The sequence below is a fragment of the Choloepus didactylus genome, chromosome 1, assembly GCF_015220235.1.
Source record: "Choloepus didactylus isolate mChoDid1 chromosome 1, mChoDid1.pri, whole genome shotgun sequence".
NCBI lineage: Eukaryota > Metazoa > Chordata > Mammalia > Pilosa > Megalonychidae > Choloepus > Choloepus didactylus.
This window is the reverse complement of record NC_051307.1, coordinates 6,520,208-6,544,212: the sequence shown is the minus strand read 5'-3', so window position 1 is coordinate 6,544,212 and position 24,005 is coordinate 6,520,208. Positions and strand designations below refer to the sequence as shown.

At 38.4% G+C, this 24,005-nt stretch overlaps 1 protein-coding gene across 2 annotated transcripts in view; it reads right to left on the bottom strand.

Moving 5' to 3' along the window:
• The window catches only part of DSCAM (DS cell adhesion molecule), an 834,563-nt gene that overhangs the window by 691,263 nt on the left and 119,295 nt on the right, over nucleotides 1-24,005 (bottom strand). For both annotated transcript variants that reach the window (XM_037831465.1, XM_037831467.1), the window contains exon 2: nucleotides 15,417-15,734. In XM_037831465.1, coding sequence (XP_037687393.1) covers nucleotides 15,417-15,734 — 318 coding nt within the window. The remainder of the gene's footprint in view (nucleotides 1-15,416; nucleotides 15,735-24,005) is intronic.

The window sequence follows — 24,005 nt, the reverse complement described above, 5'->3', positions numbered from 1 at the left end:
AGGGGATTTTTCATGGAGCTCAAGGAAAGAGGGTCAAGTTCCATGTCTCAGCCTGGAAAGAACAGAGAAAGAGAAAATGCCCGTACATGCAATACACTGGCTCACTGGAGCCACAAGCATATGGGGTGACCAACCAGGAACTGTCCCAGTGTAGGCACTGAAAGACCCCACTGTGAGAATCCCCTCAGTCCTGAGCTCCTACACAAGTACCATGGAGCCACCCTCTCCCCTCATCTGCCCAGTGGCTCACTAGAGCCAGAACCACCTCAGCAATAATGGCTAAAATTCCCATGGCTTCTGCTCCTAGGCAGTCCCAAGGAGCCCAGATCTTCTTGAAGCAGGAACACCACTTGGTGCCCGAATCCCATTCTTCTCAGAGAGAATGGAGACCAGAAGGGGCTTTTCCACTTCCCAGTTGCTCCCCTCCCTAGATTATTCATTCCACAAACACAGAACAGGGATGGAGCCTTTAAAAGTATTATTTTAGAACTAACAATAATTATAGGTGCTCAGTAAAGGTTTGAAAAATGAATAAATAGAAACACAGAGACTCTCTTAGGGAAGAACTTCTAAATTTATTATAGAAAATACCTATACTTGTATTTGAATTTATAGTCACTATCTATTGTTTAAGTAAAAAGCTATAAAATTTATTAGAGATCTCCATGTTAGTAGAGAAATGTTTATTCTTGAAATCCCCACAACCTAAGAAGCCAACACTATTGTCTGCTGAGATATACCTCTCATGCTGCAAGATGAGTTTCCTAGGGCCACAGTGAGCCTCCTGGGAGATGTGTGCATATTCAGTCTTCATTCTACATCCAACCACTAATTAGTGTAGCAGACACTGGGCTAGAAACGTGAGATACAGCCGAAAACTAAATGCCATTCTAAATTTGATTTGAACGCATTAAAAAATACAGCATTATCTAAATGCTACACCTTGTGTCATAATTTGGGTTCTCCTCTGAAGCAGAAGAACCAATGAGTTGGTGGGGAAAGCCGCCTAGGGAAAAGAAACAGCCAATCAGAGAAGCCATTTCAGGCAAAGTTCCAGTCTCCGGCCGAGGTTGATTGGATCATGTCCCCACAAAGTCATGCCCAAGTCCAAGTCCAAGCCTTTGATCCTGTGGGTGTGAACCCATTTGTAAACAGAACCTTTGAAGATCCTATTTGGATGAGACCAAACTGAATCAGGGTAGGCCTTAATCCATGTGGCCAAATCGTTATAAAGAGAGGAAATCTAGAAAGAGATGCATATGACTGAGCAGAAGTAGAAGCCAGAGTAAGAAGCCAGAGAATGAGGCAGATCGTCATGAGATGGAGGCAGAGATGAAAGCCAAGGAACACCAAGGATTATTAGCAAGCCAGCACCGGAACACTGTAGACCTCAGAGAAAATGTGGCCTGCTCTACCTTGATGTTGGACTCCTAGCCTCCAAAACTGTGAGCCAATAAATCCCTGTTGTGTAAGCCAACCAGCATGTGATATTTGTCACAGTGGCCCTGGCAAACTAAGATGCCACCTGATACTGAGGGGAGCCCTGAAGCATAAATGATATATTTCAGAGCTCACTGCACATCTATGCAAGCAGTTGTCATTGGCTTGTGAATGACCCCAGAGAGCTGTAATTCTCGGGCACTTCCCGTGGTCTGATTGCATGAGGAAGTTCCCATGCCAGGACCCTCTTGGATCAGGAGTTAGTTGCTTGCCAACTATGCTAAGGCCTCGCTAGCCCAGGATGGCCCCCGCTGTGCTCCACTTTAAAATGCTGTGGGCATGTGCACCTGCTCCTACCCACACCAGTGCCCAGTCCCTGAGGGTGGAAGGTGGAGTGGTCGCTGGACAAGGAGGGACAGGAGGGGGAGGCCAGGCAGGGCTCAAGGTGCCAGGGGGAGGGGAAGGCAGAGGTCCTTGGGTTGGGGAGGTGGGAGAAGCCAGGCAGGGCTCAGAGCACCAGGAGACTAAGGACAGGGGCGTAGCTGGGAATCCATCCTGGGGAAGTGGCAGGAGGCACGATGCCCCGAGAGCATGTTCCATCTTCCCATTGGACTTCATTTCCAAAACACAAATTCCCTTTTTACTGCTGACATGGTGTTCTGTTGCATGGATGGATCACAATTGGTTTACTCATTCACCTGTTAATGGGCTTTAGGTTATTTCTAGTTCGGGGATATTACAAATAAAGCTGCTATGAACATTCATGTAAGTCTTTGCATGGACATATGCTTTCTTTTCTCTTGGGAATGGCATGGATAAATATATGGTAGGTGTATGTACTGGTTTGAATGCATTATGTCCCCCAAAACAACATGTTCTTTAATCCATTCTTGTGGGGGCAGATGTATTAGTGTTGATTAGGATGGAAACTTTGGATGAGGTTATTTCCGTGGAGATGAGACCCACTCAACTGTGGGTAAAACCTTTGATTAGATTGTTTCCTTGGAAGTGTGGCCCTGCCCATTTAGTGTGGGTCTTGATTTAATCACTGGAGTCCTATAAAAGAGCTCACAAATGGAAGGACCTCAGTGCTGCAGCTTAGAGAGACATTTTGGAGACAACAATTGAAAGCAGACTTTCGCTAACGCTTCAGAGATCCTAGCCCAGAGTTGCTCCAGAGAAGCTCAGAGAGATCAAAATGCCCCAAGAGCAACATTTTGAAGAAGGCACAGGAGCAGAGAGAGGAGCTGAATACAACCCAGGATCAGCAGACACCTGCCACGTGCCTTCCCATCTAACAGAGGTTTTCTGGACACCAATGACCTTCCTTCACTGAAGGTATACTTGTGTTGAAGCCTTAATTTGGATATTTTCATGGCCTTCAGACTGTAAATTTGTAACCAAATAAACCCCTTTAATGAAACCCAATCCATTTCTGGTATTTTACATAACGGCAGCATTAGCAAACCGGAGCAGTGTAGGTTTAAGTTTTTAAGAAACTGCCAAACTGTTTTCCAACTTGGTTATACCATTTTGCATCCCCAGCTGCAGTGTACGAGGCCCCAGTTACCCTACGTGCTCACCAACACTTGGACTGCTCAGTCTTTTTCATTGTAGACATTCCAACAGATATATAGAAATATCTCATTGTGGTTTTAATTTGCATTTTCTTGAACATTAATGCTGTTAAAGCATCTTTTCTTGTACTACTTGACATCACATACCTTCTTTGGGGAAGTGTCTATTCAAACCTTCTACCTTTTTTTTTAAATGGAGTTGTTTTTTTATTCAGCTTTAGGATTTAATAATATTTCTGGATTAAAAGATGTATGCTTTGCAAATATTTTCTCCCAGGCTGTGGCTTGTCTTTCCAGTCTCCTAACAGTGTCTTTAAAAGAGAAGAACTTTTAAACTTTGAAAAAGTCCAATATAGCAATTTGTTGTTTTATAGATAATGCTTTCAGTGTCATATCTAAAAAATCTTTGCATAACTCAAGGTCACGATGAGTTTTTCTTATATTCTTTCAAGAAGTTTTAGTTTTAGATTTTATATTTAGATATTGAGTTAATTTTTAGATGTGGTGCAAGGTCTCAATCAAAGCTCAGTTTTTTTAACATATGGCTACCCAATTTTTTCCAGCATTGTTTGCTGAAATGACTATTCTTTTCCCACTGAATTGCCTTAGCTCTTTTGTTGCCTATATATGCGCAAGACTTTCTGGACTCTATTCTGTTCCATTAATTTTTGCAATGCTATCTTTAAAATAAGACTTTAAATCAGGTAGTGTTAGCCCTCCTAAATTATTGTTCTTGTTTTAAATTTGTTTTTTCAAGTTTCTTTTAAATCCTTTATATTTCCCTATGAATTTTAGAATCAACTTGTCAATTTCTACTTTAAAAAAGCCTGCTGGGGCGGTGTTGGACTTCCTCACCTGGATTGTCGCTGATGTTCTCACAGACATTGAGGACTGGTGGTTTGCTGTGCTGAGCCCTCTATCATGGGACTTGCCCTTATGAAGCTTGTTGCTGCAAAGGAGAGGCTAAACCTGCTTATAACTGTGCCTAAGAGTCTCCCCCTGAGGGCCTCTTTGTTGCTCAGATGTGGCCTCTCTCTCTAGCTAAACCAGCTTGGCAGGTGAACTCACTGCCCTCACCCCTACGTGGGATCTGACTCCCAGGGGTGTAAATTTCCCTGGCAAGGCAGGATGTGACTCCCGGGGATGAATCTGGACCCAACATCATGGGATTGAGAACATCTTCTTGACCAAAAGGTGGATGCGAAATGAAACAAAATAAAGTTCCACTGGCTGAGAGGTTCCAATGGACTCGAGAGGTCACTCTGGTGGGCATTCTTATGCACTGTATAGATAACCCTTTTTAGGTTTTAATGCATTGGAATAGCTAGAAGTAAATACCTGAAACTATCAAACTGCAACCCAGTAGCCTTGACTCTTGAAGACGATTGTGTAACAATGTAGCTTACAAGGGGTGACAGTGTGATAGTGAAAGCCTTGTGAATCACACTCCCTTTATCCAGTGTATGGATGGATGAGTAGAAAAATGGGAACAAACAACTAAATGAAAAATAGGGTGGGGGGGTGTTTGGGGTGTTCTTTACTTTTATTTTTTATTTTCACTTTTTCTGATACAAGGAAAATGTTCAAAAAATAGATTGGAGTGATGAATGCACAACTATATGATGGTACAGTGAACAATTGATTGTACACTGTGAATGACTGTATGGTATATGAATATATCTCAATAAAACTGAATTTAAAAAAAAAGCGTGCTGGGGTTTTCATTGCGACTGGATTCAATCTATAGATAATTTGGGGAGAACTGACATCTTAAAAATACTGAACCTTCCGAACCCATGAAAAAAAAGTATATTTCTCCATTTACTTAAATCTTATTTAATTTTTCCTGGCAATATTTTATAATTTTCAGTGTACAAGTCTTTTATGCTCTTGATTAGATTTATCCCCAAGTATTCCTTGAATTGTGATACTATTATAAGCAGTATTTTTTAAAGTTTCTCTCTTTGATTTAATATTGCTAGTATATAGAAATATAATTTTATGTGTATTATTGCTCTTGTGTCCTGGAATCTTGATAAACTCACTTATTAATCCAGTAATTTTGTATATTCCATGAGAATTTCTACACATATTAATATCACCTACAAATAAAGGCAGGTGAACTTTTTCTTTGTGATCAGGATACGTATTATTTCTTGTCTTGCCATATTGCACTGACTAGATCTTCCAGTACAATGCTGGATAGAAGTGGTGATGGCAAATATCTTTATCTTGCTCTTCATTTTAGGGGGAAAGCATTCAACTTTCACCATTAAAAGTGATGTTAGCCAAAACGGTAGTATTTTTGTAGTTGCTCTTATCAGATTGAGGAAGTTCCATTCTATTCCTGGTTTTCTAAGGGTTTTTATCATAAGTGGGTGTTGGGGTTTGTCGAATGCTTTTACCTGCATCTATTGAACTAATCACATGGCTTTCATTTTTTTAATAGTTTAATATGGTAAATTACATTCATTGATTTCCAAATGTGAAACCAACCTTCCATTCTTGAAATAAATGTATATGCTTATGATGTATTATCCTTTTCTATGTGCTGCTGGACTCAATTTGATAAATTTTTTGCATCTGGTATTCATTGGGCTGTAGTTTTCTTTTCTTGTAATGTCTTTGTCTGGTTTTAGTATCAGGATAATGCTGACCTCATAAAATGATTTTGGAAGTATTCTCTCTGCTTCAATTATCTGGAAGAGTTTTCATGCAATTTGTATTACTTGTATTTCATAAAATTCAACAATGAGGCTGTTTGTGCCAGGGATTTTCTTTGTGGAAAGCTTTCTAACACAAATTCAATTTCTTTAGTAGGTGAAGGGCTACTCAGGTTATCTATTTCTTCTTGAGTGAGTTTTGGTAGTTCATGACTTTCAAGGAATTTCTCCACTTCTTCTAAGTTGGTGAATTTATTGGCATATACTTGTCTCTAATATCACCTTATTATAATTTTAGCATCTGTAGAATATGTAATAATGGCACTTCCCTAATTCTTGGCAAATTACCGTTTTCCTTTTCTCTCATTTCCCTGTCAGTCTGGTCAGAGATTTATCAATCTCATTAATTTTCTCAAAGAGACAACTTTTGGTTTTATAGATTTCCTCTATTGATTCTGTTTTCTAATTTATTGATTTTTGCTCTGATCTTTATTATTTTTTTTTCTGTTGACACTGTTTTTAGTTTGTTCCTCTTTTTACAATTTCTTAAGGTAGAATCTTTGAGACATTTATTCATTTCTAACTTAGGCTTTAGAGCTATACCCTCACCCTCCCCAGTATTGCTTTAGTGGCATCCCCAAAATTCTTATATATTGTGCTTTCATTTCCATTCAGTTCAAAATACTTTCTTATTTTCCTTCAGCTTTTTCTTTGACATATGGGTCACTCAGAAGTGTGCTATTTAGTATTCAAATATTTGGAGATTTTCCTGATACCCTGTTAGTGATTTCTTACTTAACTCCATTGTGGTCAAAAAGCATACTTAATATGACTTGAATCTTCTGAAAAGTCCAACTGGCCATTGATCCCAGCCAGTGTATTCTTCATTTCAGACATCGTAGTTTCCATCCTTAGAAGTTTAATTCAAGTCTTTGCTGCATCAGCTATGTCTCAACTTTTTGAACATAATGGAATACATTTATAAAACTATTCTACTTTCCTTATAGGCTAATTCTAATCTTAGTGTCAATTCTGTTTTTGATTGATTTATGTTTTTAGTGGGTGTAATTTTTCCATTTCTCTGTATGTCTGAATACCAGACATTGCTTTTACCCTGTTGAGTGCAGTTCAGTTACTTGGAAACAATTTGTTTTAATTCAGTCTTTCTTTTAATAATTAGTAGGCAAGAACTGCCTTCACAGTAATAACATTGAATGGGAATGAATTAAACTCCCCAGTTAAAAGACATAGATTGACAAAATGGATTAAAAAATATGAACCATCAATATGCTGTTTACAAGGGATTCATCTTAGACCCAGAGACACAAAGAAATTGAAAGTGAAAGAATTGAAAAAAATATTCCATGCAAGCTACAGCCAAAAGAAAGCAGGGGTAGCAATACTAATTTCAGATAAAATAGACTTTAAATGCAAGGATGTCATAAGAGACAAAGAAGGACACTATATACTAATAAAAGGGACAATTCACCAAGAAGAAATAACAATCATGAATGTTTATGCACCTGATCAAGGTGCTCCAAAATACATGAGACAACAAATGGCAAAACTGAAGGAAGCAATAGATGCTTCCACAATTACCATGGGAGACTTCAATACATCAATGTCTCCTATACATATATCAACAAGACAGAGACCCAATAAAGAAACTGAGAGCCTAAACAATGTTATAAATTTATTAGACTTAACAGACACATATAGAGCATTGCATCCCAAATTACCAGGATACATATTCTTCTCTAGTGCTCATGGAATTTTCTCCAGGATAGATCACATTTTGGGGCATAAAACAAGCCTCCATAAATTTTAAAAGATTGAAATTATTCAAAGCACATTCTCTGACCACAATGGAATGCAATTAGAAGTTAATAACCATCCAAAATCTAAAACATTCACAGATATCTGGACGTTAAACAACATATTCCTAAACAATCAGTGGTACAAAGAAGAAATTGTAAGAGAAATTGTTAAATATCTAGAGACAAATGAAAATGAGAACACAACATATAAAAACTTATGGGATGTAGCAAAGGTGGTATTGAGGGGGAAATTTATAGCTCTAAATGCATACACTAAAAAGGAAGAAAGAGATAAAATCAAAGAACTAATGGAACAACTGAAGAAGCTAGAAAATGAGCAGCAAACTAATCCTAAAGCAAGTAGAAGAAAAGAAATAACAGGGATTAAAGCAGAATAAATAACATGGAGAACAGAAAAACAGTAGAATAAATAAAATCAAAAGTTGGTTCTTTGAGAAGATCAATAAGATTGGCAAACCCTTAGCTAGACTAACAAAGTCAAAAAGAGAGAAGACCCAGATAAACAAAATAATAAATGAGATGGGGGACATTACTGCAGATCCCGAAGAAATATTAAAAATCGTAAGAGGATACTATGAACAACTGTACACCAACAAACTAGACAATTTAGAGGAAATGGAAATTTCCTAGAAACACGTGAACAACCTAGACTGGCCAGAGAAGAAACAGAAGACCTCAACAAACCAATCACTAGCAAAGAGGCCCAATTAGTCATCCAAAAGCTTCTTACAAGTAAAAGTCCAGGACCAGATGGCTTCACAGGGGAATTCTACTAAACTTTTCCAAAAGAACTGACACCATTCCTACTGAAACTCTTTCAAAAATTGAAGAAATTGGAATACTACCTACCTCATTTTATGAAGCCAACATCATTCTAATACCTAAATCAGATAAAGATGCTCCAAGAAAGAAAAACTACCGGCCAATCTCCCTAATGAATATAGATGCAAAAATTCTCAACAAAATACTTGCAAATGGAATCCAAAGACACATTAAAAAAATCATAACCCTACGACCAAGTGGGGTTCATTCCAGGCATGCAAAGGTAGTTCAACATAAGAAAATCAATGTAATACAACACATTAACAAATCAAAAGGGAAAAATCAAATGATCAACTCAATAGATGCTGAAAAAGCATTTGACAAAATTCAGCAACATTTTTTAATAAAAACCCTTCAAAAGGTAGGCATTGAAGGAAACTTCCTCAATATGATAAAGGGCATATATGAAAAACCCACAGCCAGCATAGTACTCAATGGTGAGAGACTGAAAGCCTTCCCTCTAAGATCAGGAACAAGACAAGGATGCCCACTGTCACCACTATTTTTCAACATTGTGCTAGACGTTCTAGCCAGAGCAATCTGGCAAGACAAAAAATAAAAGGAATCCAAATTGGAAAGGAAGAAGTAAAACTGTCATTATTTGCAGATGATATGATCTTATATTTTGAAAACCCTGAGAAATTGATTACACAGCTATTTGAGCTAATAAACAAATTCAGCAAAGTGGCAGAATACAAGATTAATGCACGTAAGTCAAGAATGTTCTTATAGACTAGAAATGACCTAACTGAAGAGACACTCAAGAAAAAGATTCCATTCTCAATAGCAACTAAAAAAATCAAGTTCCTAGGAATAAACTTAACCAAGGATGCAAAAGACCTCTACAAAGAAAATTACATAACTTTACTAAAAGAAATAAAACAGGGCCTAAAGAGATGAAAAGATATTGTGTTCATGGATAGGAGGGCTAAAATGTCAATCCTACCCAAACTGATCTACAGATTCAATGCAATTTCAACAACTTACTTTGCAGAATTGGAAAATCTAGTTATCAAAAAAGGGACATTGAATTGCTAAAAACACTCTAAAAAAAGAGAAACAAAGTGGGAGGACTTACACTTCCAGACTCTAAAGCCTACTATAAAGCCACAGTAGTCAAAACAGCATGGTATTGGCACAAAGAGAGACATATTTTTTAAAGGAATATAAAACTATTTATTGACCACTGTTCACCAGTATGTACAATAAAGTAAACAATGTATAGCTGGATAACATTCTGATTACTAATAAATTATTGTTTTCCTGGCTTCTGCTGAACCAGTAACCCAAACACTGAAAAGACTGAGCCTACATGTAAGGAACGCATTGGGGTAAAGAAAAAGCATACAGGACAATAGTTTAGATTACAAAAGTCTGATTACCCATTTATGCCAAAATGTTCTAAACTGCAACAAAAGATAGACATATTGATCAATGGAATGGAATTGAGAATTTGGAAATAGACACCCAAATCTAAGGTTGAATGATTTTTGATATGGCCAACAAATCCACTGAACTGGGACAGAACAGTCTCTTCAACAAATGGGGCTGGGAGAACCTTATAGCCACATCCAAAGAATGAATGAGGACCCCTACCTTACACCCTGTACAAAATTAACTCAAAGTGGATCAAATACCTCAATATAAGAGACAGACCATAAAACTCCTAGAAGATAATGGAGGGAAACACTTTAAGACCTAGTATTAGGAGGTCACTTCTTAGACCTTACATCCAAAGCACAAGCAATGAAAGAAAAAAATAGATAAATGGGAACTCCTCAAAATCAAAAGCTTCTGTACCTCAAAGGAATTTGTCAAAAGGTGAGGAGACAATCAGCATAATGGGAGAAAATATTTGGAAACCATGTATCTGATAAGAGACTGATATCTTGCATATATAAAGAAATCCTACAACTCAATGACAGTAGTACAAACAGCCCAATTATAAAATGGGCAAAAGATATGAAAAGACATTTCTCCAAAGAGGAAATATAAATGGCTAAAAAACACATGAAAAAAATGTTCAGCGTGAAGCTATTCAGTAGATGCAAATCCAGACCCCAATGAGATATCATCTTACGCCAATAAGAATGGCTGCCATTAGACAAACAGGAAACTACAAATGCTGGAGGGGATGTGGAGAAATTGGAACACTTATTCATTGCTGGCAGGATTTTATAATGGTAAAGCCACTCTGGAAGACAGTTTGGTGGTTCCTCAGAAAACTAGATATCATATTACCTATAATCCAGTTATTTCACTTCTTGGTATATACCCAGAAGATCTGGAAGCAGGACACAAACAGATATTTGAACATTGATGTTCATAGTGGCATTGTTCACAATTGTGAAGAGATGGAAACAATCCAAATGTCCGTCAACAGATGAGTGGATAATCAAAATGTGGTATATACACATGATGGAATATACTACACGGCAGTAAGAAGGAATGAGTTCGTGAAACATATGACAACATGGCTGAACATTGAAGACATAATGCTGAGTGAAATAAGCCAGACACAAAAGGAGAGAAATCGTATGTTACCACTAATGTGAACTCCATGAAAAATGTAAAATAAGTGTTTTATAATGTAGAATATAGAGGTCCTAGAGATGGTCAGAAGCTATCTTGGCAAATGAAGGGGGAATCATAATCTAATATGTACAGATATGATAATGAGGGTGAACTTAATGGTATGGAATGGTCACCTGTGACTATGGTTCATTAATGGGATTATAACTATCAGTGATACACTGAAGGCGAATGTGTTTGTAAATGGTTGTTTAAAGGTGTGCAACCCACAGAGTGACACCACAAACCTAAATAAGTGTTAGCATGATATAAGGTATGACACTGGTGCAGAGGGTTAACAACAGAGTGGTATGGAAAAACTACCCATTACATATTAAAGACTATATTTAATAGGAATATCTTACCAATACTACACTAATACTATTGATAAATAATTAGCAGCTGAAAAGAGCTCTGGGATGTATTATGATAATTGTTTAAAGATGAGAGTTATGATGATTGTACAACTATGTGAAGATAATGTAAGAAACTGACTGTTTATCTTGGGACAGAATATATATTAAGTAAAATTAGGAACCCACTACTTAATAAATCAAGTCCTCAACTTGAGGCTTGCTCTTGTGAAATTTAGGGTTGTAATTGGGAGGCTGAGATCTCCTATAATTATGCCTAAGAGGCACCTCCAAGGAACCTCTTTTGTTGCTCAGATGTGGCCTGTCTCTCTCCAAGCCCAACTTGGCAAATAAATTATTTAAGCTCCCCAAGAAGGGAACTTGACTCTTAGGGGAATGAATCTCCCTGGCAACATGGGACCTGACTCCCAGGAATGAGCTTGGCCCTGGCAGCAAGGGATTGAAAATGTCTACTTGACCAAAAGGGGGAAAAAAGAAAGGTAACAAGCTGAGGTCACAGTCGCTGGCTGAGAGATCCCAAATAGAGTTGAGAGGCTCTCCTGGAGGTTTCTCTAATGCAAGCTCCAGCTAGACATCCCAAATGGCCACAGTATGCTATGCCCTTACCAAAAGTAGTCCCCAAATACCTAGGTCCCTACCTGAGATTCTATAAAAGATTCAGTCACTAAGTTTTATCTTTCAGAAACTTAAATCCACCAGAGTGTTCCTACACCAGATAAGTCCTAAAATCTAGAGGCAATAGTCTCTCTAAGATCAACAATCAGATGCAGCCCCCTTTTCCATACTGTTGACACCCCCTTTCAATATGAACAAGCAGGGTGCTCACTGCCTAGACACCCCTGAAGATGGAGAAAGAGATTAAGTAAGAGGAAGGGGTAGCAACAAACAAGATAAGATTTAACAAAGGTCTATGAACAGTGAAACATATAAATTAGATAGATAGATAGATAGATAGATAGATAGATAGATAGATAGATAGATAGATAGATGGATGCTGGAGTGTTAGAATAGCTGGAAGGAGGTAAATGACATTGTGGAACTGGAACCTATAACATCCTTTGAAATTTGCTCTATAGCTACTCATTGAATCGTGCTTTGAAAGTCTTCACCTTTCTGTGTATACCCTATATTGCACAATGGGGAAAGAACAGAGAGTGAGGAACTGTAACCCATAGCAATTTTTGAAATTACCTATATAACTGCTTGTCAAGGTATACATCGAATCGAAAGTTAACACGTTTGTGGAACCGTGACCCATGACATTCTTTGAAATTTGCACCCAAACCACTTGTTGAATCACACTTTGAAAGTTATCCCTATGATGTATATATGTTAAAGTTCATAATAAAAAAAATAAAAAATTAAAATAAAAAAAAAAAACAAAGAATTAGTAAGGAAGACCAGAGAAGCATTTTGTCTGGGGTGAATTATTCCATTCTACTGAGGCAAGTCCGCACAAAAACCTTACCAAGTGCTCTATGAATTATTAGGCTTCTCGGTCTCAGTGGTAAGAACAAACACTATTCCCAAACCTGTAGGTGCACCAAGCACAGTTGCCTCTAATCCTTTGGGGTGGCTGTTTCCTAGGCTTTGTGCTCATGAGTACTCTGCTAAATCCTAGAGAGGGCTGTCACCAGATCCCTGGACTCCTCTCTGTGCAGTTGTTTCCTCTCTGGAACTCTGTCCTTTCTTTGGCTGCCTTGACATCCCCAGACCCTCATCTCCAACTCCTCAAGCCATGGAGTCTCCTGGGCTCCACTGGGGTTTCCCTTTCCTCAAGGCAGTAAACTGGAGCAATCTTATGGCTTGCTTTGCAATCTTCCAGTCTCTCTTGAAAACTTGTGCTTATATGTTTGTCAGGGTTTTCCGTGTTTGCTTGTTTATTTTGTTTGTTTCAGATAGAAGTATAAATTTAGTCGTTGCTATTCCATCTTAGTGATAAGCAAAAGTCCCATGCAAATGTTAATAACCACAGTTTACTGAAGGAAAAAGTCACCAGAAATCATTTTGATTTGACCAGAATGATAGAGCTGATGACTGTTTATTAAGATGTAAATGCAGCATGGGCACAGGGCGGTACTGTTTCCAGTGTCCATCTGCATCCTAGTCCTTAGATGAGAAAGGGCAAGAAGGTGTACTAAAGTATGATTCGGACTGCTGATTAATAACATATGATGGGTAAGCCTTCTCTCTGCTGCTGGCACCAGCCCTAGGCCAAAGAAGCGAAAGACTGTGAAGAATGAGAATTCTCTGTTCTGCCAAAGGAAGAGACTGTGACAGCATTTTACCTAATGGATTATCCCAAGAAAATCTTAACATCTTTCTGGAGGGACATTTTGACATTTAGGACGATCTGATACCAAAGAGCCAGAGCTCATCCTACTCAACCCTGCTCTGCATCTATCAGTGGAGAGCAGACATCTTCCTTCACAGCCCCAGTACTGTACTCGCATCTTCATAATAATGGTGGAACCACATTTCCAAACATCCACTAAGCAATCTAAAATATTATCACAACACTAATTCTTTCGTAATAAGAGCCAAAAAACTAAGTGAGAAAAGAAATACTATTTGGACAACGGGACTATCTGTCTTATGAATTCAAACAGACACAGTAGGTCTGTGCATGATTGACTCATACTTGAGAGAGTTTCAAACATCAAAGACATGTAACTTTAGCACGTAAACTGCAAAAGTCTAACTGCATACAGGAGGAAGGTAGCATACATGCCAGGCAAGATTATACAATTTCCATCCCTCCCAAACTTCCAGTACCATGCAAAAATAAACAATTATATGAAAATCGAGAAAATAGCAGTTAAAACAGGAGTAAGCATTTAATTTCCACATCTGACAGGAACTCCAACACAGAAATATGGGCTAACACATACAGGCATAACTGTTTGAAAGTCCTGGTTTCTCTATAAGTTGTGCTTTGCAAGTTATAAATGTTCTTATAACATATAACTAAAATTTTCAACCTGTCATATAAAAGGCATTCACTATATATCCATATTTTCAGGTTCCAAGGTCCCTATAAAAATCATATTTTCTTTATTTTAATTATTTGGAGGTATCAGTTTTTCATTTCTCTTGATTAAAGCTAATATTTTCTTTCTTAAGTATATTCTTGTGTAGGCTTGGAATTCATGAACATGTCATGGTGATCAAAATATAGCTGGGAAAACAACTAGCTAACAGAATGATTCATAGTGTGATCAGGTAATAATGTCTTCAACTATCACCATCTCACTTGCTGCAGAAATTATTGCAAAGCTTCCCCAGTTATCTGGTATGTAAGGTGACGATCAAAGTAGTATTCTCTTTGCCCTGCCATTATATCATGTCAGTCTATCCCAGACTTCGATAGGCAAGGCTTAAAAAAAAACTAAAATGCTGTTTGCTGACAGGAATCTAGCTGTATGCTTGCTTCGTTTTTCAGGGCTTTGTTGAATCCAGAGAATGACACAATCCACCCCATATGTACAGCCTTTGATGTCTGTGTATCTCAGGCTGCTATCCTGGGTTGATTTATAACAATGGCACTTTAAAAACATACACAGCATGCTATTAAAGGGAAAATAACCAATTTCAGAAGTTATGCATCGACAACATTTCAGCAACACGTGACAGTCAAAAACGGTAACACAGCTTTTGATTTCATCAGGAATGCAGGAATATTAGACTGGTACTATTTCAGTTGCAATAAAGATTCATGCTATGATTTTATTCCAGTTCCTTGTTTTCTACTCAAGTTTGTTCTTTTTCCTCCCTTTCTCTTCCCTTCTCCCTCCACTGCCTGCCTCCAGGATGGGGAAGAAAAAGCAAACCCACTGGGTTTTGAGAGACTGAAAGTATCAAGTAGTCAAAATGAATAAGGCTGGGTTATAGTTTAGACTTTACCAACCTGATATCACTAACTTCAAGTTTTAGTTCCAACAACATTGCTCTGAAACCTAGCCAAGGAACGCCCTGAAATCTTAAAGCACTCATCAGCAGTGTCATAGTGAACTGGTAACGGAGCACTCACTGATCCTCAGCTGCACTGGGCTTTTCATACTTGTCACTGGCTCCCCACCCACCCGCCCCAGCAGGCACAGACAGAGTCAAGCCCCAGGCAACTATACTCACCAGCCTTGATGTGGACATCCTGACTTCTAATTTTCCCTGAAGGATTTTCAGCTGTGCAATAGTAAGTATTATCATGGATTAAGGTACTAAAGCTTGAAGGAGGGAAGGGGAAAATTTGGAGAGTGCCGTTGGGGTGGACGTGGCGGATCCCGGGGACATCGTAGATCTCCTCGCCCGTTGCTAAGTACCATTGGAGGGTGACAGGAGGGACGCCTGCAGCTGGGCAGGGCACCAGTGTCCCCGTGGTGCTTGCAAACACTACCTCTTGCAGAGATGCATTGACAAAGTAGAGGCTGGAGTGTAGGTCTTCACTGAGAACTACAAGAAGATAAAACAAGAATTGGTAAGTAAAATGTGCCTTTTAAACTTGCACATCAACCAGCCCAGCCTCAGAAGATATTATGCAAAATAATCACAAGAGCTCGACCAAATATGAATAATTCAAAATTGCTCAAAAGACTATGGATAGAGTCTGGTTCGGGAAAATGGGAATGCATCCCAATTTCTTATTTTGTACCCACAATCAGTTTTCCTGGATATTAACTTTTAATAGATGACTCTTTAGCCCATGATCTCCCTACTCCATCTCCATGAAACTGGCCACTATCAGACTTTATATCATGAATTTTTTTATTTATTCATTGACTGTCTTCCCCTCTAGAATGTTAGCCCCATGAGAATAAGGTCCTGATTTGTTCATGCTATTTTCCCCGTCCCTGGAGCACAGACCCTAATACCCAGTGAGTGGTGAATCAAGAGAATGAATGAATGACTAGATGTGGTTGACAGGGTCAAATTGCTCTGGTTAGTAGGTAATTTGAGAGCTATTGCTCAATGAAATTAGCCACAAGTTTTTAAAAACATTAAAAGTGATCATATGTAAAGCATTTTCAAAAGCATGATTAGTTGCCTGAAAATACAGTGGCAAATCAACAACGCCTTGGAAACACACACACACGAAAACTTTGACAAAAGTAGTACCCATTATAATTTAACCAGACTAAGACAGTTCCTGCTTTGACTTTAAGTTTTCCCTTGTTCACTAATGGTCTAATTGGCAATGGAGGAAGTCAAACACTTGAGGGTCAATACCTCCTTCAGGGTATTGGCAGCTGACACCTACCTAAAAGGACCACAACTGGGGTTAGATCCAAGGGTCATTCTGGCTATTGGACTGGGAAAGGCAGTATTTTCCAGTTTCCATCAGTGCCATACAGAATGGAAAGGCTACCGGCGTGAATGACTTGAAATGTGGTGAGCGCATCAGTATTAAATATAGCAATCAATGACATAGAATCCCACAGGGTATTGACATGTGTTTGGCTCATAGTTATACTGGGGAACTTGCCCTGGTGTGACTGGAATGCAGACTTCAACTCCGAAAGACCAAGAAAGTCCACTCTGACCTAACACCACCAAGGAGAGACGGGTGGGCCTGCCCTCTCCCCTTACACATACATATCTTAGACGTGCATTGCACAAATTTACCTAGTTTCAGTAGTTATCTTAGAAGTATGTTGGTGTGGGTGAGGAGTGTGACAAGTTTCCTGGCTTACACCTGCCCAGAGAAGTATTTTCGGAAGAACTGTTATAAAGGTAGGAGTGGCCTGTGGTGGTGAGCGATTGATATGTTGAAATGTGCGCACACATTTTAGCCCTACCTCCGGTTAAGCAGTTAACCAGTTATGTGACCAGTGACTTAAACACAAAGCATCAGTTTACAGTTGTCTTGATAAAGGAAGAATAGGAGCAGGAGTCAAGAGAGGCATTTGACTAAAAACTAGATGTTTCAAAGTTCTTTCCTTCCTTTTCACTCTACCATGCTATGACATTTCCCACACGAGATGTTTCACTTTCTATAGCCACACAACACAGGTGATGCCTTTTCCACATCACTATCTTGGTTTTGGTATGTGGCTACCTTTATTCTATGAAGCCAAATCTTAAGGAAGCTATATTCGTGAGATTCAGCACCCTCCAGATATCTTAGTTGAAGCATCCACCTTCCTTCTCTTGGTCTCTACACTGGCAGTGACCAAGGGTTTACCCACCTGGGCCAGTGCTGATTATTCTGAGCTGGGAAGCAGAGCAAATGTCATTCATCAAAAGATGCACTAGCTCTGCAACTAATGGTGATGAAGGAAATCTACATTTTTTAAAGTCATGGGTCTTATTAAAAGAGAAAAGAGGCAATGGCATTCATCAAGTTGTTGCAGTTTTAAAGTTTTTCCCGTCAACCATAACTAAAGTCCTGTAGCAAAGCTTCATCACGCAGAATAGGTCTGTCCTAGTTTGCTAATGCTGCAGAATGCAAAACACCAGAGATGGATAGGCTTTTATAAAACGGGGGTTTATTTCACTACACAGTTACAGTCTTAAGGCCACAAAGCGTCCAAGGTAACACCTCAGCAATCGGGTACCTTCACCGGAGGATGGCCAATGGCATCCGGAAAACCTCTTGTTAGCTAGGAAGGCAGCTGGCGTCTGCTCCAAAGCTCCGGCCTCAAAACGGCTTTCTCCCAGGACGTTCCTCTCTAGCAAGCTTGCTCCTCTTCAAAACATCACTCCCAGCTGCGCTCCGTTCCTCAGTTTGAGTCAGCTCATTTATATAGCTCCACTGATCAAGGCCCACCCTGAATGGGTGGGGCCATGCCTCCATGGGAACATCTCATCAGAATCATTACCCACAGCTGGGTGGGGCACATTCCCAGCAAATCTAACCAGCACCAAACGTCTGCCCCACAAAACTACAAAGACAATGGCATTTGGGGGACACAATACATTCAAACCAGCACAGGTCAATTATTGCCAACTATGAAAGTGGCTCAGATCAAAAGATACTTAATAGTCAATCACTTCAACTTTCAAATCAGCCAAAAATGTTGATAGTAGTGCTATGATTTTACATTTGAATTTTCTAAGAATCTGACATTACCTCAACCATATTGTTAGGAAGGTAAATGAGTCTTCATGACTAATTAATTCCACTCAGATTCCCACCCCCACATTAATCTTCTGTCTACTGGATTGTGGTTAGTTCTGAGCTAAATAAAATTTGGTCAATAGTAGAATTTATTCCTTGTGTCCTAAAAGCAGCCTTCATAAACACAGAAGATCTCTGAAAATAAGAATGTATATGAAATATTATTTAACTGAATGTATAATTTCTTATCGTAAAGCACATTCCAAGAACCAGTCTTCAAGTTATTTAAATGACAGGAAGAAAAATGAAAAATTAATTTTTTTAATGCTGGTAGGAGATAAATAACTCATGAGGGCTGTCACGTCTCCTTATTTTTTTAAGTGATTTCACATTAGTCTTTCTACTTCACACCACTGACTTTAATATTGTAATTCAAATCCATTTTCTAAGATACACATCATATGGCCACATGCAAAAGAAAATTCATACTATATTCCAACAGTTTTTGTTTCTGCTATCTAAGGGACCATCCATCTGCCTATATAATGGAACTTCATTTTATGGAGAGCCTCACGCACTTTAAATACAGTAACTTGTGCTCCCTCCAGTAGGAGCATAGGAAATCTTAAGGTGAATTATGTGTGTATGCAAAAGTTCCTTGAAGATAACTGCAGTTTAATAGCATAAAGCTAAACAAAACATTTGGCATAATCTTGCTGCAGGATTCAGGGTATAAAATCCTAGGGCACGAACCCTGAGGGAGCCAAAGGAATGGGCTTTGGAGGATTGCGCCTTCAGTTACAGTCTTCTCCGTATTTTATATTGTTATAACAGATGGTTAGCCAAGGCTCCAGTGACAAACATAAAGAAGAATGTTACATTAAAAAGAAAAATAAGTCAATATTGCTCTCCCTAAAATTTAAATATGCCAGGGTGAAAAGAGGAGACGGGGGGAAACTTTAGATTAAGCAGTGACACTATCATTCCCCCATGCATCAGTATTAATTGAGCCCCTACTATGTGCCAGGCCTGTGTAAGTTCCCTGTAATGCAAATTTGACTAAGTTATGGTCCTGCTCTCAGGAACTTTGGTTTAAAGGATGGTGTGGTCATGTAAAGAGATTGGTTATACTTCTATTTGCTGAGTGTGGTGACAGAATTATGCACAAAATGTACAGAGCATAAGTGATAGAAAAACTAACCCAACGTGGGGAAGGTGGGATAAGAGTCCAGGGGACAAAGGGAAAGGACATTCTAAGCAGAGGAAATAAAAAATGTAAAGACATTGAGTTGTCATAGTAAGGAAAGAAGTGAAAAGATCCTGGATAACAGGAACTTCAGTACAGAATAAAAATTACACACCATTTGGAAAGGAAGCTTGAGGTTCTTCATCTTCATTTGTGCCATAAATATCTGTTCATCAACCACAAAGTACCTGGCACTGTGCTTAGGTCTGGGAACACATAGATCAAGGTTTGCAGGGCTGCTGACCTCAGGGAGCTGTATTAAAAAGCTCAGATTGTAAGGAGTGTCACATGGCAAGCTAAGATGCAGGTGCTAAACTGTAGGCAATAGGGAGTCCCACGTGCAGGTCTGTATGAAAGAGAAATGAAAACATATGTGCATGCAAAAACTTAAACACAAATGATCATAGCAGCATTATTGACAATAGCAAAAAAGTGCCAACAGTCAACTGTTCATCAATGGATGATTACATAAACAAAATGTTGCATTCATATAATGTAATATTATTCAGCCATGAAAAAGAATGAAGAACTGATGCGTGCTACAACATGGATGAACCTTGGGAACACCATGTTAAGTGAAAGAAAGTAGATGTCATAAAAGACCATCATGCTATATTATTCTGTTCATATGAAATCTCCTGAATTAGGGAAATCTATAAGAACAGAACTTATATTAGAGGTTGCTCTGGACTGCTGGACTGATGAGGGGGCTCGGGAGATAGAAGGGTGATAGCAAGAGTATAGGGTTTCTTTGTCAGGTGATGAATATGTTCTAAAATTGACTGGTGAGGGTGCACATTTCTGTGAATATACCAAAAACTATATATCATACAACAGGTGAATTGTATGGTATGTGAATTATATCCAGGTACAGCTGTTAAAAATAGGGAGTCATTGGAAGTTTAGACACAGAAAAGCAATTTCTCATTTAGGTGTTTAAGAAAGTAAACACTGGGTAGACACGGAGAGAAGGCTGGCGGTAGGGAGTCGATTAGGTTGATGTTGTGGTGTTCTAGGCCTGCTTTGGGCCTTGGGTATTGGTGGTGTGAAGGGAGCAGAAAGCCCTAACCATATAGATATATCTGACTCAGACCCACCACAATTTGTGTGCAGGGGCATGGGAGTAATGGAAGTTAAGAAGAAGGAGTCAATATGCTCTCAACTTAATAGCATATATGGCTGGTTGCATAGTCACACCATTAACAAAGACAGAGAACACAGAAGGCAGAGGAAACAACAAAGTCAGTTTTATGAAAGTTAGGTGGGCATTGCTCTCGGGCCATCCAATAGCGTATTTGACATAGGGGGTCCAATACTACAGAGAGAGATTTCACAGTCAAGTAAGCTGAAGCCGAACATTGGGTGAGATAACTCAAGAAAATGTGTAAGGAACAAGAAGACAGAAGAACCAGAGATGGATCCTGAAGAGTGGATAACATTTTAAAGGTGGACAGAGGACATCTGACAAAGGCCTTGTACCCAAACTACATAGTGAACTCCTACAAATCAATAAGAAAGAGACAATCCAATAAAAAAGGAGCAAAAGACTCGGATAGTTATTTCACAAAAGCAGATAAATCAATGGCCAATAAGCATGTGAAATAGTACTTGATGTCCTTAGTCATCAGGGAAATGCAAATCGAAGGCAGAGAAGGTAACATCACACACTATAAGAATAACTAAAATGGACAAGACAACATATATTGAGTACCTCAAGGATGTGGAGTAACAGGACTTTCATATGTTACTGGTAGGAATGCAAATTGATTAAATTACTAAGGAAAACTGTGAGTATCTGCTAAAGCTGAACCTATACATACCCTAGGACTCAATAATTCCATTCCAAGGTCTACATCCAAAAGAAATGTATGCAAATGCTCATCAAAAAACCACACCCTGTAGTATTAATAGTAGCACTATTTGTAGGAGTCAAAAACCACCCAAAGACTGATCAATAGTAAAATGGATAAATATTTTTTATTGTGATATATTTGCACAACGAAACACTATATAAAATACATTTTAACAATCTCCAACTACAAAAAAATACTCTGAACTCTGCAGCCATGTAAAAAGAGAACATACTCTATTATTCCATTTATATGAAGTATAAAAAAGAAGAAAAACTGATCTATGACATTAAGGATCAGAGTAACAGTCACCAGTGGGCGTAGAGTCCGGAAGGGGAGTGAAGGGCATTTTGGCCATTGTCTACACTCTTTTTCTTGATCTGGATGCTGGGTAACACTGATGCTTTCAGCTGATGAAAATTGTTTTGAGCTATATGCTATGATATGTGCAGTTTTGCATACATAATTTTGTGTGTACATATTTTATATTTCCATTTAAAAGTTAAAAAAAGAAGAGTTTAAAGAAATGGGCAAAGAAAGAACCATCAAAGTGATAGAGGGAAATTATGAGTGAGGTAGCCCCAATCCTAGAGAGAGTGATACGTTAGAAATAAAAGTTGGGCAGCATTTTGGGAAGTCAACCAGTGGTTTTCAACAGTATTGAATGATTTACAGAGGTCAGAACACATGAAAACTAAAACAGCCCACCAGATTTGCAAGTTTGGTATATTCATTTTGAATGGAAGTGACATTTGGACTCAAAATAATTATACTGACATCAAGGGAATATGTGACTGGGTAAAATGAACTGCTTCTGTAAGGACGTTCAAAAAGAAAGCACTGTAACGTAGTTAAATATATTTGGAAAGCATAACCCTGAGCAGATTCTAAGACTCCAAAATGTTTGTATATTTGAATAAATGCTTAGAAACAGAAGGTCATCTTGATGAGAGAAACTGAAAGCAGATAAATGGATGGTCTCATAATGACTTGGAAAGCATTTCAAGCTTCTGTGAAACTATTTCAAGTAAGGTCATATAAATGTGCTGATTTCTTATAGCAATCATGCATTCACTTCTAATATATTTCAATCATTCTACCTACTCCCCAGCAGTGAGGCAGTGGTGCAACTATCCTCATGGAATAAGATTTGGGTAAAACTTCAAGAAGATATATAACCTAGAAATACGAAATCCTGTCTCTGGCCATGATGAAAAAAATAGGAACTGGATTTACCTTCCTATCTTAAACCACTAAAGATTTAGACAAAATATATAAAGTAATGTTTTCAGACATGAGACAAAAGTCAGTGCAGAACAGTGAACATGGGAGAAGGAAACAAGCAAGGTGAATCCTACAAGTGCCCCAACTTACTGCCCAGAGAGTTTCCAAGATTGTTGCAAAAGAGGGAGACTTGGTGAACTTACTGAGTATAGAAGAAAGAATATGAGGTTTGGGGAGGCCATCCAGCTAGAATTTACAGGGCAGAGTAAGAAACCAAAAAGAGCAGGTGGAAAATCCCTGAAGCTCACACAGCTCATGGTCTCATTAGCCAGAGTGTAAAGAACTCCTAACATATAGGGCATCAGATACAGGGCTCAGATGTGTATTATCTGAGCAGTGTAGGCCAAATTAATCTTAATGAACATAAAAGTGAGTCTTGAAAAGATCAAACTGATTCCAAGTAACTTAACTGCACAAGAAACAAAATCTAATACTAGTTATTGGAATTCAACAAAATCTGGCTATCAATAATATAGACTTCACAATGTCTGACATCCAATAAAAACTTGGACACAAGAAGGAAAATGTGATCCACCTTCAGGAGTAAACTCAATATATAGAAATAGACACAGAAATGACATGATATAACCAGCAAGCCTAGATATTAAAATACAAATAATAAATATTCTTTCAACATGTTCAAAATGGTAGGATACAACAAGGACATGTTGAGAAGAGAAATTGAAAAGTATAAAAAGGGTCAGAATGAAACTTACAGAGATTAAAAAAATCAATATATGAAATGAAAAATAGAGGCAAAAAATAATGACAAACAATAAAAACAAAATTAGTAAGATGTGGCCTAATATACACATAATCTGTCCAGAAGAAAGATAGGGGAGAGAAAGAAATTTGAAGAATTAATATCCCAAATTTTTCAAAAATTAATGAGCACTACTGTGGTGCTTTGGAACGGTATATACCCCACAAATTAGAGTTAATCCATTCCTGTGTATGTAAACCCATTGTAAGTAGAACCTTTTAAGGATGTTACTTTGGTTAAGGTGTGACCTGCCTAATTCAGGATGAGTCTTAATCCTATTACTGGAGTCCATTTTAAATAGGATGAATGCAGAGAAAGAGCCACATAAAAAAAATCCACATAAGCAGGAAGCTGAAAGCAATGAAAACTGGAAGAGAAGGGAGAGACCAACAGACACAACCACGTGCCTTGCCATGTTGCAAAGAAGCCAAGGATCACCTGCAGCCAGTCTTCAGGAAGAAAGCATTGCTTTGATGATGCCTTGATTTGGACATTTTTCTGGCCTCAAACTGTAAGCTAATAC